The 19,500-nt window shown below is 34.9% G+C and overlaps 2 protein-coding genes across 3 annotated transcripts; one reads left to right on the top strand and one right to left on the bottom strand.

The window, feature by feature from the left end:
• Positions 1 to 478: 478 nt before the first annotated feature.
• Positions 479 to 1,231, top strand: LOC114713008 (uncharacterized). The gene has a single exon (XM_028897585.1). The coding sequence runs from the start codon at positions 479 to 481 to the stop codon at positions 1,229 to 1,231; it is 753 nt and encodes a 250-aa protein (XP_028753418.1).
• Positions 1,232 to 3,657: 2,426 nt separating this feature from the next.
• On the bottom strand, positions 3,658 to 13,909 carry LOC114713017 (nuclear pore complex protein NUP62). Of its 2 annotated transcripts, XM_028897593.1 has the most exons (9): positions 12,343 to 13,909; positions 9,441 to 9,537; positions 8,115 to 8,193; positions 7,510 to 7,632; positions 7,315 to 7,392; positions 5,931 to 6,034; positions 5,165 to 5,252; positions 4,998 to 5,096; positions 3,658 to 4,076 (listed from the first exon to the last, which is right to left on the bottom strand). In XM_028897593.1, the coding sequence occupies exons 1-9, from the start codon at positions 13,862 to 13,864 to the stop codon at positions 3,981 to 3,983; spliced, it is 2,286 nt and encodes a 761-aa protein (XP_028753426.1). In that variant the 5' UTR covers positions 13,865 to 13,909; the 3' UTR covers positions 3,658 to 3,980. The 2 variants fall into 2 exon arrangements, with proteins under 2 accessions (XP_028753426.1, XP_028753427.1); XM_028897594.1 differs by lacking the exons at positions 3,658 to 4,076; positions 4,998 to 5,096; positions 5,165 to 5,252; positions 5,931 to 6,034 and adding an exon at positions 6,188 to 6,600.
• Between the last annotated feature and the right edge of the window lie 5,591 nt (positions 13,910 to 19,500).

Here is a 19,500-nt window from a genome sequence, read left to right as displayed (position 1 = left end):
TGCTCCCAGGAATGTTCCCCTCTATATGCTTGATGACAAGGTTGCCGAGTATTTAGATGAGGATGGTGCTTGGTTGTGGGTGAAATTTGCTCGCTTCCTCCCAGGCTCAGTGCTTTATAATATTGAGAGAACGTATCCACGTGTTAGAAGAGAAGCGGTTGATTCTGTGCGATGGCGGGGTACAAAGGATGGTATGTTCTCAATTAAATCAGCATACAATATGTTGGGCTATCAGGATATTGTCTGCAATAGAGGCAGTTGGCGAAAGCTTTGGAAGCTTCCTGTACCCCAGAGATGTCGTATGTTTCTATGGTTGTGTGTCCGGGGACGGCTACTAACAAACTATGCTCGGGTTACTAGGGGGATGCAGCAAAATGATAATTGTGTTTGGTGTGTGGGAGTCACAGAGAGTATTTTACATGTACTTTGAGACTGTAAAATCGCACGGGAATGTTGGAGAAGGACGGTGCCCATAAAAATGAGTGATAGATTTTTCGCTTTTGATAATGTGGGTCAATGGGTGGATTGGAATATCGATCAGTTGGAGGAATGTCTGGGAGTTGAGTGGCGTGTCTGGTTTTGTATAATGACTCGGAGCCTATGGCTGAACCGTAACGAAGGAGTTTTTAATGGACGAGCTGTTGGTTCGGATAAACTTATAGCTCAAGTTCGAGCGAATGCACGGTGGTCGAATCCTAGCCTTCACACTTCTGAGCACGATGTTAGAAACTCCAGAGTTTGGCACCCGCCATTCTTAGGGTGTATTAAAGTTAATGTGGACGATGCTTGCGTTAAAGATGGTTCTAGCTCCGCTTGTGGAGGTATTGCACGGAACCATGAGGGGGAGGTTCTGAATGGCTTCATGTGCAACGTGGGTCATGGGAGTAGCTTACATGCTGAGGTGTGGGCAGTTTTGTGGGGCTTAAAGAGGGCGTGGGACTCTCAATGGAAGAGGGTGGTTATTGTGACAGATTGCATGGACATTGTCGAACTCCTTTCCTGGGGGTGGAACGATGATCATCCGGAGGGGGAGTTACTATCTGAGATTCAGCGATGGCTCGGTCAGGAATGGGAAGCGAGCATCGAATGGGGCCGTCGTGAGGAGAACCGTGCTGCTGATTTGTTAGCCAAGAGAGCTCTCAGTATATCGCAGGGCATAGTTACCTTTAGTTACATTCCGGATTTTCTTTCTGATGTTGTAAAAGCTGATGCAAGCATTATAGTACATTAATTTAGTGCTTCAATTCCATCGAAAAAAAGAAGGCCGCGGTGAGCATTCATTGTTTTCACACATCTCGCTTTCACTATTAGTCTTTAATACTACTTGCCAGACTCTGACACCATATGCTGGGCATAAGGATCACCCTAAAAAAAAAAAAGGAAGAAATTGTTAGCTCTAATAATTTTTTTTTGTTAGCTGCCATTTTCATTGGGAAAACATTATCCATATCTATAAAGTAACAAAAATTAATTATTTAATTCCTCTATAGTTTCAATTCAATCCTTGAAGTTGAACTCATTATACTCAATTTATCAAGTTATTTATTTTATTGATGTACTTTCAAAAAAATCATTCAGCCTTGCTACTTGTAGGTGGAGATGCTAAAGGGCCAAATCCTAGTTTACAACGTTAAACAAGTGTACTTAATACAATAATAAGTATACATGATACAAAATAAGTATTTATTATAGATTTGGATAAGTAGTTATTAATGTAGAGATTGACATTTGACAAAGAAAATAGAAAAAAACATAAAAAAAAAATCGTTAGCATTAGATTAAAATCATCAATAATTATAATTCAAATTGTTCAATGTTTAGATTTCTTAGAGACCCCATCGTGTATTTTATGTTGTTATGAGAATTTATTTATTTATTGAGACCTAAAATTTTAAAACTAAATATTGGAGACGGGCAAGGGGCAACTGCAGAAAATGTAAAACGCAGTTTGCTAGTATGAACTCCATGAAAAGAATGGCATTTTAAATTTTAAATTATTCATTTGTAAATGTAAAACCTATTATTACCATTATTATTTTTAAGCATATTTATAATTTATAATGTACCTATAATTATTGTTTTTTAGTTTAGTTACAGGGACAATCCTAATGCAACTGATTGAGATTCCTACTAAAACAGCCCCTAACCGAACACACACAAGAAAATTAAACTTTTTCAAGTGGTTGAATATGTCATGACCGCTGACCATTAATCACTCATTTATAGAAATTCAAAATTTAGATAATCTAGTTATTTGTTAAAAATCTATGTTGGGTTTCTTAAAATATTTATTTTAATCATATGCTTTGAAAACTACATTCATATAATAACTCTTATATTTGGGACCGGAAAAGTTGCTCCTAAATAATTGATGTCAGATTTATATTTCCTGCGTTTTAAGTATCAATTGATACCACAAGTTACGGGAATTATCTTAAAAAAGTTATGCATTCACTATTAAAAAGCAGTTTTATGCAATTGAGTAAAAACAATTAGAAGAGTTTATTTCTATAAAAGATTCATCCGAATTTAAACTTCAACTCACTAATGTTTTAATTTAGAATTCTAGATATTGTATTATATATACAAATTGATTTAAAACTCTTCTTAAATCTTCTCTTGGTAGTTGGAAAAATACAATTTGGTTCAAATGGTCCCATTTTAGGGTTTCTTTAAAATTTCAGGGTTTCTTTAAGGGCTTATTTGGTCAGGAAACTTATTGTCAAAGACTCCACAAGTAAAACAACTGGGGTTCTCCATTCTTAACAAAAATTCACAGCTTCCCAAGCATCACTATTCACCATGAAGAATAATCTGTGCGCCCTTTTCCAAGCCAAGCCTGATTCTAAATTACATGACTTTTTAAAAATAACTTTTCAACAGTAATTTAAGAATACAAAATAAATACGTAAAAAGAATTAACTTGTATAAATGATTTTCAAAAACAGCTCCAAACAAGTGTTGAAAATACCCTTTGACATGTTTCTTTTATGGCTTTTTTACGCCGGTAATTGAACTGGTATAGAAAAAAGGCAACCAGTGCAGTGCAGAAAAGCGTTAACCAAAACCTTTTTTTTTTTTTTTGGGTGGGGGGGGGTTTAGAATTCATAAACTCTTGCATCTAACTGAAATACTGTTATGATCCTTAATACAGGACATAATTATTAAGTTGATTTTAGTCTTAAATATAAAACCTATTTATCTTATTTATCAATAATTAAATAAAATATAGAAGAAATATTAAAAAAGATTATTATGATATTTTAAAAAAACATCACATTTCTTATAATTAACTAACTTATCTAACTTTCTTAATCTAATCAAATTAATTAAACAGATCTTATATCAAGTTCAGAGGAGTAATTGTTTATAACTCATCTACACGTTTTTAGGAAATACATAACACAGACTTGGCAATTACGCATACACATTTGTAGGAGCGCATAACCTTAAATTTATCTATATGAAGTTTGTGAATTTGTCACAAGATTTAATGATTGTAAGAGACTTTATATATGATTCAAAATTCCAAAAAAAAAAAAAAAAAGAAACGTAACTGAGTTTTGCGTTTGGCAAGAAAACAAAAAATGGCGATCCCATCATCCCCACCAAAAATAGCGATCAATCTGAAAGCGGACACCAAGTAAGGGACAGAGATTCAATTATCCAACAATTAATATATTTGGTGATGGTAATTGGGTAGCTATAAAGTAGGCATGAAGCTCTACCTAGAGTCTCATAACTAGAGTGAAACTGTAAACAGCCATTCTGCTATCTTCAAAGGAACCAAGTCTAGAAACACAGTTCAAAATGTCATATGATCAGAATCATTCTGTAAGGGTGGTTCATTTCATTTAAAAAGTTAACCCAAAAAAAAAAAAAAACCTATTGCTTGCTTGCAATCAGCACTTACAATATTCAATAATGATGATGTGCATCTTGTTTTAATCCAAATAGCAGGATGTTATAAATCCTAGAAATCAAGAGGACATCCAGAATCTTGGACCTGTAAGCTCTCGATCTGAAACAGAACCCTGGTTGGCAAGCCTCTGGATGCGGGAAGAAAATTCTTCAGCCTGGAAAATATCGATGAACTTTAGCTATTGCAGTGGAATGCAAAGAACAAATTGAACTAAATACTTACACTTCAAAGGTAAAGCTATTTTCCAAATAAAATAAAAAAAATCAAAGCTTTTTTTGAATTAAAACCAAAGTTAACGCACCAATAGATAGAGATCTAAGGGTGTAAATCATAAAGGGCCAACCACAAGAGGAACTTCGCATTTAGCCCCATGCAAAAGGGCTGACAAGATTCCTCTTTAGAGGTGTCCTTTCAATTAATGAGGACCTAAGTACGCATGGGAATCCTCCCCTAAAAGCTAATGGAGGGATTTGCCCATTAACTTCAGTACCCTGTAGAATAACGTAAAATGGACAAAACATCTCAAACAATTTTGATCTCCAACAATTATTAAAAACAGTGAATTCGCATGATAAATATCCCTTATAAGCACTATTCTCCTCCCATTCCATGCACAGCTATTTTGCATAAAAGAGTGCTATTATTGCATCGCCAAGTACCTTCAATGCAAGTTCTCTTATTCACCCTCCAATAATTTTCACAAGGACACGATGATATATTTAATTATAAACGATCATTTATGTGTCTTCCATCAAAATCCAAACATTCTTGCAAGTAAGATAATAAAGTGCTTGTTGTCAACTTGAGGATATCTCTACATGACTGACGACCCCAAATTCTTAGTGATTGGCGCGTCAGAAAGGAAACATTAGCCTTCACTTAGGGTACCAAGTCGAAGTAACAAAACCAAGACATCAGAAACACTTGTGCATGGACGTACGTACGTGTGAGTTCCATTTGGAGCAGAGTCCAAATGCAACATTGTTGATTTGGCAAGCGGATTAAGCAAACAATGCCAAATTATATATTAAAATTATAATTACAATTAAAATTAGATATAGCAAAAGATGCGAACCTTTTCATCAATCCACATCAGTGAAGTTAGCTGATTGTTAAGGATTTGTACGACTGCATCTAATGGATTCATCCCATCGAGAGCATCAAGTTCTCCACCCTAACAAAATATTGTGTAAGCATCGTGTCTTAATATTTTAACAAAGGAGCATCAACTACTATGTTTACCTGGCTGGCATTAAGGTTATGAATAATTGACTTTATTTGCTCCGTCATCTGCTCCATTTCCCTCTCTATGAATTCAGCTTGCTCATACCTGCAAGAGGAAAAAATAAAAATAAAAATTGATTAAAAATAATAATAATAAACCACAAGAGGATCCAATGCACCAGGTGACAGACAAATTATCAGATCACCAATCCGATAATTTGCAAGGAAAATATGGCTTCACTTGCATAAGCCCCTAAAGCTGTAATATGAATCCCCCAATTACCAAAAAAACAGGTTGAGCACGCAAAGAAAGCTTGTCCGATAACTACTAAAATTTTCAGAACTCAAAAATAAATATGATGAAACCTTGCAATTTCTAGAATAATCTTTCATGTTGTTGCAAGAACTATCATACAAATTTAAGCATGAAGCAATTTGCTCCGTAATTCAGATAACACCTATGCAAGGATTACAAACTCCTTGAGTACTAACTCATCTAAGGACACACCATCTAGGGCGTAAGGTAAACCAGGCAGCACAATAAAGGTACGTAGCCCGGAAGATTAATTAGCACAATTAAGATCGATTGTTCATTATCACAAATATAAGTTGAAGAATAATTATGCAAAATTGCATAACCCATGCAGACAAGCCTTAAAAGGAGTGACCTTTTAATGCGGTATTTGGAGGGGCAAAAAGAGGAAGTGCAACGTTAAAATATATTGGACCCCGTAATATTCAGCCAATAAGGAAAGAAAACAGATTTGAAAATTTAAATACCCACATTGCATCTCTTGTGGATGCGGCTTCGTCATCAAGAAGCAAACCACGCTCATCCTTGTAAATACGCTCAGCTTCTTCCTCCATACTATGCAAAGCCTTATCAACCTAAAATAAATGGGCAACAATAATGAGCATGTGTATAATTCACAAAGCGCAGGTGTGCTGCAGGCAATACCCTTGATTTGGAAAAAAAAAACACAGGTACTATGTCGCACCATTGAGTGCAGAGAGTTAGCATGCACTCCCACTGGCTATACTGGATAAAAAAATTGGCAAAGAAGCAAAGATGCACTGAAAATGGTATCCTTTATCAGGTAAATACTCCATGCAGGTATGCTTATAGACTGTATGCACACGTTAAAACCTTTTTCTTTTTGTTCGGTGCATTTCGACCACTTTTTATCACATAAAAAGAGCATCAAAACAAGCAAAAGCAAAGTCATTTGCTTGACCTATGCTTTTTATCTTTCATCAGTGAGGGCACAGAAGAAACACCTTCAAAATCACAAGTTCTTCATCTTGAAATCACGTTTGTGAGCGACCGAAGCAAAGAGGAACATTGACACTCTGAAGCTTCAATGCTCGATGCATGTTTCATTTGTTTGCTTTGATGTCTCAAACTGAAGCATTGTCTGTTTTCTTCGATTCATTAATCCTCTGAGCAAATTATGCTGTGACGGAATATAGCAGAGCTACCTCATTCAAGGTTCATCAATCCTTAGATTAGTACCGCGACAGAATAGAAGTATTCTTTTATCATTTATGCTTTTTATTTGTATCTTAGTATGGACATCATATTTATGCTGGAAACTCATGTTTCACATTATTGCTATCATATGTAATTCAAAACTCAATTTACATTTTTTATGTGCCACAATCTGTTGAATTGCGCGCGCGCGCACTGTGCACCATGTCATTAAATTTTAAAAAATGTCAAATTCCACTTTCCATGCCCAAAAGATGGACCCATATAGGTGATTCTTAGATAACTAAATTCCTCCATATTGGCTGTATGACAATCTTGTCACTTTTTAATACATGCTTGTTTACCAAAATGACCTAGTGACTATCACAAGTTCATAAAATTATATATTAAGTATTTAGAATTTGGAATCAGAGTTTGAGTTCATACACCATCTCACATGCAAGTTTGACCAGATATAAGAAAAGAGAGAGTCATAGCATTCATCAAAAAGATATAATCATGTGATAAGGAAAGCGGTACTCTCAATGGGCATTTCAAGCAATTTTTTTTTTTTAACTAACTATAAAATATAAGAACAAATTATATCTAAAACATAAGCACGCTAGTAAAAACAAATATTATTTAAAATAGAGCATGAAAAGAATCTACCAAAACTACTCAGAAATGGTCTTTAAAATACCTCTTGTTGATGAGTCTCTATCAACTCCAGCTGACGCTCCAAGTTTGCCTGTGTCTCAACCACTTTTGCCACTTCAATCTAAATTAAATTTAGAAACATTAGTAGAATTACAAATCAGTTATGAAGTCAGACAATGTTAAATATAAGCTGTTCTCATGTTTATTACACAAAGATCATGTAAGCAATAGAAATGACCTCAAGCCTTAACAGAACATCACGATTCTGCAAAATCCTGCGATCCCATTCAGCTATGGCGTTTGCCTGTTTTCTGAATTTCCCAGTACGCTCTTGCAGCTCAGCATTCCACTCCTTGATAATCTAGAGAAGTCTATGAATTTAGAAAGAATGTGTATGCGTGTAGATAGAGAAAGACTTACAATTATCCAAATCAGCAACCAATATTTAGCAATGACGTAGGAAGAAATATGCTTTTGACAGATTTTCCATTCATTGTCCTATTTGCTATGATAGAAGAGTACGTTTGCATGCTATGCATGTGATTGTTTTGCCTATGGTTTTTAAATATGTGCAGTTAAATTTGTCCACGATAAGTGTATCAAATCTTTTCTTTTTCAACCAAACTTTCTCACGTACTCAACGAGACTTTCAGGAGAAGCATTTCTTCTTCTTTAGCATCCTTGAAAGAAAAATGCCCAATCCAACCTTAAGTAGCAACCAAAATACTTGATTTTATGGGGCATAGTGCATAAGAGGGAATCAACTTTCTCCTTTTAAGCAAAGCAGAGACAATAAACCCATAGGAAAATAGAAGTATAAAACAGGAAACATAAAGAGATTACCTCCTCTACAGTCTTTCCTGTGATCTCTGATGGTAATTTTGGTGCAGCAGTTACTGAAGTGCTGACAGTTGAAGTGGTTCTATTGAAAAAGTAGAAAACTAACGGTCAAAATCACATTCCAACTATTTAACGTGTGATAAATCAATAAATCAAACACATACAGCACTTAAAAGATGATAAAAACGCACCATGGAAATTTTACCAGGTGATGTTAAAACTGAACTTCGAGCTGAGGCCAAGTAGATACGCTAACAATCTTAGGTTGAATATTGAAAATGAACTATTTTCTAACTAAAATACCAGCAATGAATAATCCTGTGTATTTTACGTTCCATTAATATATCAATTATTTACAGAAGATCGATTAATTAGATAACAGATTTAATCAACAATATTATTTTAAATAATTAAAGGAAACAGTAATTTTGGTATGCACAATGAGATGAAATACAAAGGAAAATGAAATAGAAAAAGTAATTTTCTAGATCAGCTAAATATTTTGCTCGTGCAGAAATAACAAGTAATAAAAAGGATGATCAATACTAAAATGATAACAGAATATAATAGATATTGCATATTCTGTTTTCCAAGATATCTACCAAACATGCCGTTGGTTTTGGAATTTGATAGTCTGTTTCGAGCAGTGGATTGAACATAATTAAGTTTCATAATTGCCTTAATGATTTAACTAACTGGAGTTGAATTACCTGCCAAAGGTATATATCTACTTTAGGTTTCTCATTATATTTTTAAAGGTAATAGACTTTTATGCAGTATCTTACAAAACAATGGATACTTTTCACGATTAGAAAGTAAGCCTTCTGACTCACAATATGCATCACAATCTAAAAAATATAATTTAACTTCAAATATTGAGGAAATGAATATGGGATAACACAGAGAAGGAATAAAACTGCACAGCACCGAAGCAAAATGCAAAACGTTGCAATAATCAGCTATGCAGGGCAATCCACCCTCACCCCATGATTAATAAAACACAGTAAGCAAAACTTAGAGCTCCTAGTTCAGAATCAAAATGTAATGACCAATTACACAGTGCAACCCCCCGTGCCTGCCCCAAAAAAAAGGGCAGGGGACTCAGTGCACAAGATGTACGAAAGTGACAGCACCTGGTTCAAGAATTGAGAGACAAAACAAAGAAAGAAGAAAACTTGTCAATGCATAGAAGTGCTGGTGAGCACCTCTGACTACCAATATTTTTTACTGCATGAATCAGAAATTTAAACAAGAAAACCCAGAGAGAAAAAGTTACCGCAGATGCAGAGGAAAATGCTTTACTCGCTACCCAAAATAAAGTATACATACCCACTGGTGGAAGCTACAACCAGGGATGATGATGTCTGTCCGGAAGTAGCGCCAGAAACAGAAGTTGCTGGAGCTGCAGAAGATGAAGTGGTAAACCCTGCAGAATTGTAGAGTGAAAAACGGGACATAAGCCTTCGGAGTTAGGAATGTAAAACACATTCTCGTTGCAAAAGAATTAGGTCAGTCAAAAAGAAAAAGTTTACAAGAACAAAGCTAAGAATCTACTACAATGAAATTAAAAAGGAAATGCAGAAGGAAACCAACTCTCAAAGTGATGAAATCCCCTACCCAAACATATTATTCAATTCAGCATAAAATAAATCGAAATATAATTTAAACAAACCCCTTGATCAGTTACTTTTTGGCAGAAAAATTTTAAAGGTGGAATGACTAGAAAGAGCACGACCTCAGAAAACATAAAACATGAACAGTTAAATAAGCCCCAGAGATGAAATCCCAACCAATAGGGATACAACATGGGCAACGTATGGCCCATATGGTACCAATTGTTGGATTAGCCACTCAATAAGATTTTGGGACAAAATTTACATTCACTGGGCCTAAATAGGGAGATGGGAAGTCTAAAGAATTCACAAAGAGTAAATTTCAAGATGCAGCCTCACCAAGAGTCACAGGAGAGAAAAATTCTCTAGAAAAACAAATTATCATTAAAAACAATAATAACGTATTCGTTTAGAAAGATTAATGCTCTCAAAAGTTAGCAGAGGTACTTTCAAGCCATAAAATTAAGGAATCCATTTGATGAGCTTATCTAAAGCAAGAAGTCAGATTACATGACGCGGATCCCTATTCTAATTCAAGTTCAAGGGCATAGATAGGGATCTATCTTATCACAAAGTAGCGAACTCCTAAGAATTCATCAAATGATACGTGCTATTGTGTACTAAATCTCACTTTTCTAATCACCAACAAAAGGGAATTTACTCAGCCTTTCTCTGTAAATAAAGGCTGAAAGCTTTGAAAGCAGATCCTAGAGAAAAAAGTTTGGGGATGTACATCCTTTTTTAAACACATTTTTCCCAACCAAAACTCCCCTTTAATTTTCTCCCAACTTCCCCCTAGACTTGTTCCGTAAACTTGTTCCTCTGCGATCTTTTCAGATGTCTACTATTTTTTCCCCAGACAAGTGTGCCAAAAAACCTCATATGGGCCAACCAATGCCGCTACCCATGATTTGCAGCTTTTTGTCAGCTTTTAGTCATACAGCTTTAAAGGTCTGGGGTTAAGATTATGCCATAAATACTCTATAATACTAATACTTATGCCTCTAGTTAATTAACTGTTCAGCCCTAGCATTCATAAGTTGTTTCAAAGTTATCAATACACACAGTACCACAGTTGTAAGTTGCAATTTTGAAGTTCATCCCTAAGTTGCTGCGCACCACTATCTGGAGAAAAAATCATCAATATAACATATAAAATCTATAGGAAACAACATCCACATTATTCATAAGCCATGATCAGAGCAGGTTCACAAAGGCCTCATACAGTTTTTTGTGTATTCTTTCAATCTTTCCCCACACATTTCATTGGACTTGGGGTAACCTTTCTCTTAAGTCTTTTTCTACAAATTTCAGCAGAGTTTAATTCCTAAAATTTTTTGGTTATCATCTATCCTGCGCATTGTACAGAGGAAGATATCAAGTTTAACTGAAGGTACCTGCCCTAACCCAATCATGCAGACTTCAAGTAATTAAAGAAATTAATTAAAAAAAAAAGGACCCTAAAGCAATGGAGAAAAGAGCCGTCAATAAAATTAAAAAGAGACAAACTTATTACGATCTAAGCCAACCAACATCCATGACTCCTGGATGCTCAAAGCCCACAACATCATGCAGTATATTTGTCCAAAACTTCAAAATTAACAAAAATCTCTCTGCACTGCGATCAACAATAAAAATGTATCCAACAACATAGTTACTTCCAGAAGCACACATTGCCAGCAGTTCTCCCAAGCCTCTGGCTTATGATTTGTTAATACAATCGGTAGAAAACAATGTCAAGCTTTCTGCTCAGAGACTCAAAAACAAATCCCGTAGAAGTACAGGTCCTTATAGCTTACACTAACGCGTAGATGAGGGGAAAATCAATCCTAACATTATGCAAAGTCTCAGGATTGACATCATTTGCTTTTCCTTTGTTCCACTGTCTCTCAGGATGAAGTTCAACGCACAACAGAATGTGAACTGAGGGCCCACAAAGCTTTATCCCTAGGGAGGCTCCACAAGACGCAGAAGTTTCTTTCCCATTTGTGCCATCACAAGTCTAATTACTAAATGCATGTTATGAAAACATTCTGCATTCCTAGTAAATGTTATCACTGCCTATTGTTTCTCAATATAAGTATCTCTCCTTCACAAATTTCACAAGACTAGAAAGTAAAAAAACACCTCGCAAGAATTAACAAAACAATAGTAGTGACCAGTGACGGGAACCAACAGAACCTTGCATAAATAAATCCTAATAAAGTCATCAACCTTTTATCTGCACCCCCTTGCATGTCTACTAGCCAGTAAATTTCCACTCATCCTCTAGAGTAGACTCATGAGATTGCAAAGTTACAGTCAATAAATTTAACAGTCCACATCATTTAGATTATAGAACAAATAATCTACTTTAATATGCCCTCAGCTATTCATGCTTACTTCCCCCAATTTCTAGCAAAAAGCATAGTAGAACATCAAAATGAACTTTCAAGAAGGATAGAAAAGGCTTCTAAAAATACATAGGAAGAAGAAAATCCATTAACTATACTTTGACGAGGAAAACAATAGAGTTTAGCAAAGGCCACACACGCTAGTTGCAAATAAGTATCGTGATGGTCTCTAAGTATAAGTAACAAATGCCTCAAAAATAAAAAGACTGTAATTATCCAACTCACCAAATACAGGTGCAGTGCCGCTTGACACCGCAGGTGTTGATGAGGCAGAAGTCGATGGCTTAGTTGAGAAGGAGAAGCCAGAAGTAGAACTTGCACCTCCAGAAGCAGCAGTACTGCTAGTGAGACTGAAGCCTGTAAAAGATCCTCCACTGCCTGAAGAGGCAGCAGAAGCGGCAGCAATTCCTGTAGTAGCTGTACTTGCAGAAGAAGTCACACTAAATATAGGCGCAGAAGTAGATTGGGTTGTAGAACTAGACGCTGGGGTTGAAACCGAAGTGGTCGTGACTGTTGAAAATAGTGGAGCCGCAGAGGTTGCAAATGGTGACGAAGGCGTCTTTGCAGCAGGTGCGCTAGCAATTGAACTTCCTGAGGCTGCATTGCCAAAAGGTGAAGAAGACTGAGCAGAAATGGAAGCAGTTCCAAATGAGAAGCTGGATGTGCCGGAGGAGGAAGAAGACGATGTCGTCAGCGAAGGGGCTGCAGAAGTTACAGTAGTGGGCGTAGACGGCTTAGCAAATGCCGAAGCACTAGAGAAGGAAAAGCCTGAAGAAGGAGAAGAAGAAAACAGTGGAGCTGGACTTGAACTTGGGGTAGAACCAGCAGAGAACGGGCTCGAGAGCGAAGAAGCGGGGGTAGCAGCAAAAGATGGAGCAGAAGAACCAAACAAATTTGAAGCAGGAAATGCAGCGGAAACAGCTGTTGATGAAGAAGAAGCCGAAGAAGCTGCGAACAGGGAAGACCCAGCAGCTGCGATGGACGCAGATGACCCCGCACTCGCGCTGGTAGCTGATGGCCCAAACGGCGCCGCTCCAGCAGTCGTCCCTCCAAACAAGGTGGCATTAGAACTTGGAGCCGAAGATGCCCCAAACAGCGAGGAACCTGAACTGGCCCCTGCAGATGAAGATGAAGCGAATAAGGATGAGGTAGCATTCAAAGATGATGCAGATGACGCAAACAAAGACGGCGTCGATGAACCAGAAAGAGACGACCCGGAAGCTGCTGATGGGGCTGACCCGAAAAGGGACGATCCGGAACTTGCCCCGAATACGGAAGGAGAAAAAGATGGAGCAGCAGAAGATGACCCAAATAGCAATGGAGTGGAACTCGATGAGTTGGGTGCTGCCGAACTAAAACTGAACAATGAATTCGCCGAAGAAGCAGCAGCAGAAGTTGAAGGGGTAGATCCGAACCCGAGAGACGGAGCCGAAGCAGAGGCAGTGGTTGAAGTGGAGAAAAGAGACGAAGATGAAGAAGGAGCAGAGGAAGGGGCGGAGTTGAGTGCGAAAGAGAGAGAAGGTGCGGAAGAAGAAGAACTAGGGTTTGAGGAAGAAGAGGAGGAGGCGAAAGGGGAAGGGGATGATCCCAACGAAAATCCGGTGGAGGCTGCGGTTGGCCCAAAAGGGGAAGGAGAGGAACCGAGTGAGAAAGGTGAAGCAGAAGAGGATGAAGTGTTAGCGAACGAAAATGGAGATGAAGATTGGGAGGAAGAAGAGGAGGAGGATCCAAAGGGAAAACCCGACATTGTTGCTCCCAAACTCAAACGAGAGATTTTCAGTTGCTCCTCCAAGGTTCAAGCCCCCAGCTGGCTAGTCCGGTATATTTGCTAGAAAAGGCAACCAGGTAAAAGTACTTCATTTAAATATTATGTGCTAATATAATTTTGAGAAAAAAACAGAAAAATATCACTTGAATTTCATAATACTTAAATAGTCTGCTGAATTTGATAAATTCTAATTTGGTCTCAAGAGACAAATTAGGATTATCATGTTAAAAGAAAAGATCAAATTACCCTTCATTTTATTTATTGTTTTTAAAATACCAAAACCTCCACTGGCCGGCTTCCAGTAACCGGCTGACAATTGGTCACCGGAGCTCCAGTGGTCAAAAATAATTTTTTTGAAAATTTTTACAATTTCAGTATAACGGTTAACAACTTTTGTAATGCCATTAACAATTTCAATATAGCAGTTAACAACAGGTTTGCTGGGAAATTCAACAAGCTCTAGCGGTCGGGAAAAAAAATTTTGAAAATTTTTACAACTTCAATATAACGGTTAACAACTTTTGTAACGCTATTAACAACTTTAGTATAGCGGTTAACAACAGGTTTTCTGAGAAATTCAACAAGTTTCGGCAGTCGGAAACAAGTTTTTTGAAAATTTTTACAACTTCAGTATAACGGTTAATAACTTTTGTAACGCTATTGACAACTTCAATATAGCAGTTAACAACAGGTTTTTTGGGAAATTCAACAAGCTCCGACAGCTGGAAACAATCTTTTAAAAAATTTTTACAACTTCAGTATAACAATTAACAACTTTTATGACCTATTAACAACTTCAATATAGCAGTTAACAACAGGTTTTTTGAAAAATTCAACAATTGGTTGCCGGAGCTCCGACAGCCGAAAACAATTTTTTTGAAAATTTTTACAACGTCAGTATAATGGTTAACAACTTTTGTAATGCTATTAACAACAAGTTTTTGAGAAATTCAAAAAGTAGCCTTTTTACAACTTCAATAATGCCGTTAACAAGTTTCGTAATTCTGTTAACAACTTCGATATAACATTTAACAACATATTTTCTTAAAAATTCAAAAAAATGGCATTTTTATAATTTTAGCAACTACTTTTTTTTTTAAATTTTACAATTTCAGTATAACGATTAACAACTTTTGTAATGTTATTAACAATCTCAGTATAACAATTAACAACAAGTTTTCTGAAAAATTCAAAAAGTAGCATTTTTAAAACTCAGTAATGTCGTTAACAAGGTCCATAACTCTATTAACAACTTCGGTATAGCATTTAACAACATGTTTTCTTACAAATTCAAAAAAATGGTTTTTTTATAACTTTAACAATTAATTTTTTTTGAAAAATTTTATACCTTCAGTATAACAGTTAACAACTTTTGTAACTCTATTTACAACTTCGATATAGCATTTAACAATAGGTTTTTTGAGAAATTCAAAAAGTAGCATTTTACAACTTTAGTAACGTCGTTAACAAATTCAAAAACCTATTGTTAATTGCTATACTGAAATTGTTAATAGAATTACAAAAGTTGTTAACTGTTATACTGAAATTGTAAAAATTTTCAAAAAAAAATTGTTTTCCGCCACCCGAGCTCCGGCGACCAATTGTTGAATTTCCCAAAAAACCTGTTGTTAATTGATATACTGAAGTTGTCAATAGCATTATAAAAGTTGTTAACGGTTATATTGAAGTTGTAAAAATTTTCAAAAAAGTTGTTTTCTGCTACCAGAGCTTGTTGAATTTCTTAAAAAACCTGTTGTTAACTGCTATACTGAAGTTGTCAATAGTGTTACAAAAGTTATTAACCGTTATACTAAAATTGTAAAAATTTTCAAAAAAATTGTTTCCGGCCGTTGGAGCTTATTGAATTTCCTAAAAAACCTGTTGTTAACTGCTATACTAAAATTGTTAATAGTGTTACAAAAGTTGTTAATCGTTATACTAAAGTTATAAAAATTTTCAAAAAAAATATTTCCGACCGTCGTAGCTCCAGTGACCAATTGTCGACCAATCGCTGGACCTCCGATGACTGCTGCCACCGGAGCTCCGACGATCGGCCGGCCGGCCAGTGGGAGCTTTGGTATTTTAAAAACAATAAATAAGATGAAGGGCAATTTGGTCTTTTCTTTTAACATGATAATCCCAATTTGGTCTCTTGGAATTTCTTAAATTCAGCAGACCATTTGGGCATTATGAAATTTAAGTGTCATTTTTCTGTCTTTTGCCCTATAATTTTTGTTTCTTAAAATTTAGCTTGTATTAAAATATTAATTCTTAAAGATATGGCGATGTTAAGGTGAAAACATACCAGATCAAGTCCAGCTTTATTTCCCACAGGCCAGCCTATTTGGTAATAGTCCACCTGAGTCTTTCCTGTGGCTTGTCATAGGTTTTTTTCCTACCTAAGCCTAACCTGTACCAAAACCTGATCTGGTCTGAGCCTGTTAAAAACACCTATAATTTTAAAATTTTCAAAATACATAATAAAAAATACATAGACTAATGAAAAGGCAAAATACAAATTTTTTATCTTGTCTTTTATTTAATTTTTCATGTCATAAGTACTATTTTTAATCTTAATTATAGTTAATATTACTTATAATTATATGTTAAAATTTTGAATAAGACTTGATATAGGTACGAAATTAAAATTAAAATAAATAGAAAGAAAAAATTATTAACTTAAAACAAATAAAGGTCTATCATAATTTGATTAATGTAACATATAAGTTAATTAATTTATTAATTCTTCCCCTTCTTTTCAACTATTCTTCTAAGATATTTTTTCTATTTCATCCATATTTTTGTAATTTAAAAATCACACTATTTATTTACATTACCATTTTAAATTATATTCTTTTTTTTATTACCATTTTAAATTATATTCTTATCTTCACTTGCAAGCTAAATTTCAAAATTCAATGAAACATTAACTATATATAAAAAATAAGTTAGAAGATCACATTAAAAATAATAGCATCAACTAATTTTCTTATATTATTATAATTATAAACTTATTACAAATCCAGGCCAGCCTTACAAATTAATAGGTTTCTCAAAAAGCCTAGACCTAGCATGTTAGGCTAAACAGAGCCTTTTAAAAAAGCCTGGGTTTGTTTCTATTTTTGAACAGGCTAGGCCACAGGCTGCCTCGCCTGTTTCTATCCCTACTCATCAAATACTATCTTGAATGGATAACAGAGAGAAGGGGGAGTCTTCAAAATGCAGCTATTTAGCCCCATTTTTCTTTCTCTCTTTTGTGGAGTTATACACATTTTGAGAACACATCCCCCTCTATATAATTATTTTGTTATTCACACAAAACCATGTCATCTTATGAGTTCACGCTATCACTTTAATACCTTTTACAATACTTCATCACCAGATTTATCTCCATATACTAACATTTTAAGACTGATTAAATTTTAAGAAGCAAAACTACTGATTTGAAATTTGAGAGACCAAAACCAAAATGAACTCAAATTTCAATGACAAAGAATTATATTAATTCTAATATTTTATATAATGTTTCAATTTAGTCTTTAACTTTTAAAAATATATTTTTACTCTTTTAATCCTAAAATTGTTATAATAATTTTTTATAATAATAATGATTGTTTTTAAAAATTAAATGTAATATGTTAACATTTGATTTAATTTTTTTTAATGATTTTAAAACTAAAGAATCAAAAGCATAATTTTTAAAAGTTAAGGCATTGAACTGAAACTTATGACCCCGTTTGGTTCGTAGCTTTGAATTTTAAGAAATCAGGAATGAGATTGGGATTGGACTTGGAAATGAGAATGGGAGTGGAATTGATGCTTTAAACTTATATTTGGCAGGCTGTAATATTTACTTAGAATGTTCACATTAATTTTATTTTAAAATCACATATAAATTATAAAATGAGCATAATATCCTTATTATTAAATTAAAAAATAAAAATAAAAAGCTTGCAACTCAACCCGTCGTCACCCCCATCCCCATTTTTCACGCCCCCTCTCACCATCATCTCAGTTTTCGTTTGATCCTCTTCTCCACATGAAGACACGCCTACTGAACTCCCACCAGCTTTAATATATTTTCCATCTTATATTTTAAGATCCAAATGAAAAGGCAAAACTACTAGAAGTTTTGTTTGTTTTCTTTTAAAGCCAAGTCACCGACCTGTAAAACCTTTTCTCATCGTTGTTTCAGAATTCGAGCTGTTTCTGATACAAGCTTTTCTCTTTAATTTATTTAACTAATAAGAAAAACTATAGAAGCTAACATAGTATGTTCAAGATTTTCCATTGCATAACATTGCAGACTGTCTCTGCAACTATGGCCGAGATGTAAATGATTGCTTTAATTTCGGCAACATTGAATTAGATTCTGGTTCAAATTGGATTGCTTGTGAGGGTCAGAGAGAAAAGATCTAGAAGAAGAAGGGGAAGAAGGAAGAAGACTTGAGGCCTCCTACCAAACATGCTAATGCCAATCCCAATTTCAATTCCAATCCTTTCAGTACCGCTATATGTTAAAGACTTGCCAAAGCAAAAATTTTTATAAGTAGTTTTTCCCTGGCGGTCTGTTTTCCCTTACCAAGCATATTTAAGAAAATTTATTACTCCTCTGGTCCTTAATATAGGACCCAATTGTTGAGTTTATTTTGGTCTTAAATATAAGACTCATTTCTCATATTTATCAATTTTCTATAAATTACCCTTATGGATACTCCCTCAACCATAATCAAGTAAAAGAGGAAGATGGGATATTAAAAATGATGATTATGGTATTTTAGGAAAAATGTGTCACATTTCTTATGATTAACTAACTTACCTAACTTCCTTAATTTAATCAAATTAGTTAAATGAGTCTTATATTAAGGATCGGAAGAGTATAATATTCATTTAAGTTTTCTAAAATATTGAAATCTCAAAAATCACATTTCTAATTATTTTTAAAAGTTGAATAAATTTTTAAAATAGAAATTATTATAGATAATGGTGTTCATATTCATCCTCATAATGGTGTTCATAATGTCATCTAAGCGAATCGAGTCTTAAGTTTTGATGGGTTCTTCTATAAAAAAAAAAACCTTCGTCGGAAGACCCAATGAAGTTAAGAAAAGGCCATTATAGTGAGGGTGATACTGTGGTGGCCCCAAGGACTACAGAAGCACCCAAAATCTTTGAGTTTATGGTTTTTGTTTTTCGTAGGTTGTCGAGTCTAATTTCCGACTAACCCATTTTGGGTAGATGCTAGTTTTTGCTCTTTCGAGAGTGAAGTTAGTGGCATAAGTTTGTTCATCAACTTTTTGTTGATGGACTTCACATTATGTGGCGGAGCAGTATGAGGATTCTTTAAAAGCTCTATCACTTGCTCATATCCTAATATTGGAAATAACTGCTACATCATTTAATCTCTCAAATTGTCTTAACTCAGTCTTTTCTTTTTGTTGTTCATTCTTTTCAGCATGTTGGGCTTTTTAATCTTTTAGTTGATGAAGCCAATTTCTTATGTATTTTTATATTTTTATTAGAATAAATTTGCCTTTTATCAACAAAAAAAAAAGTAAAGGAAAACAACGGTATTTTACAGCGCCAAAAAAAAGAAGTAAGTATCATCACCGCAT

This window comes from Neltuma alba, unplaced genomic scaffold (assembly GCF_004799145.2).
Source record: "Neltuma alba isolate B1F8T4 unplaced genomic scaffold, ASM479914v2 tig00011409_pilon, whole genome shotgun sequence".
Classification (NCBI taxonomy): domain Eukaryota; kingdom Viridiplantae; phylum Streptophyta; class Magnoliopsida; order Fabales; family Fabaceae; genus Neltuma; species Neltuma alba.
Note: the sequence above shows the minus strand (reverse complement) of the source record. Positions and strands in the feature narration are given on the sequence as shown.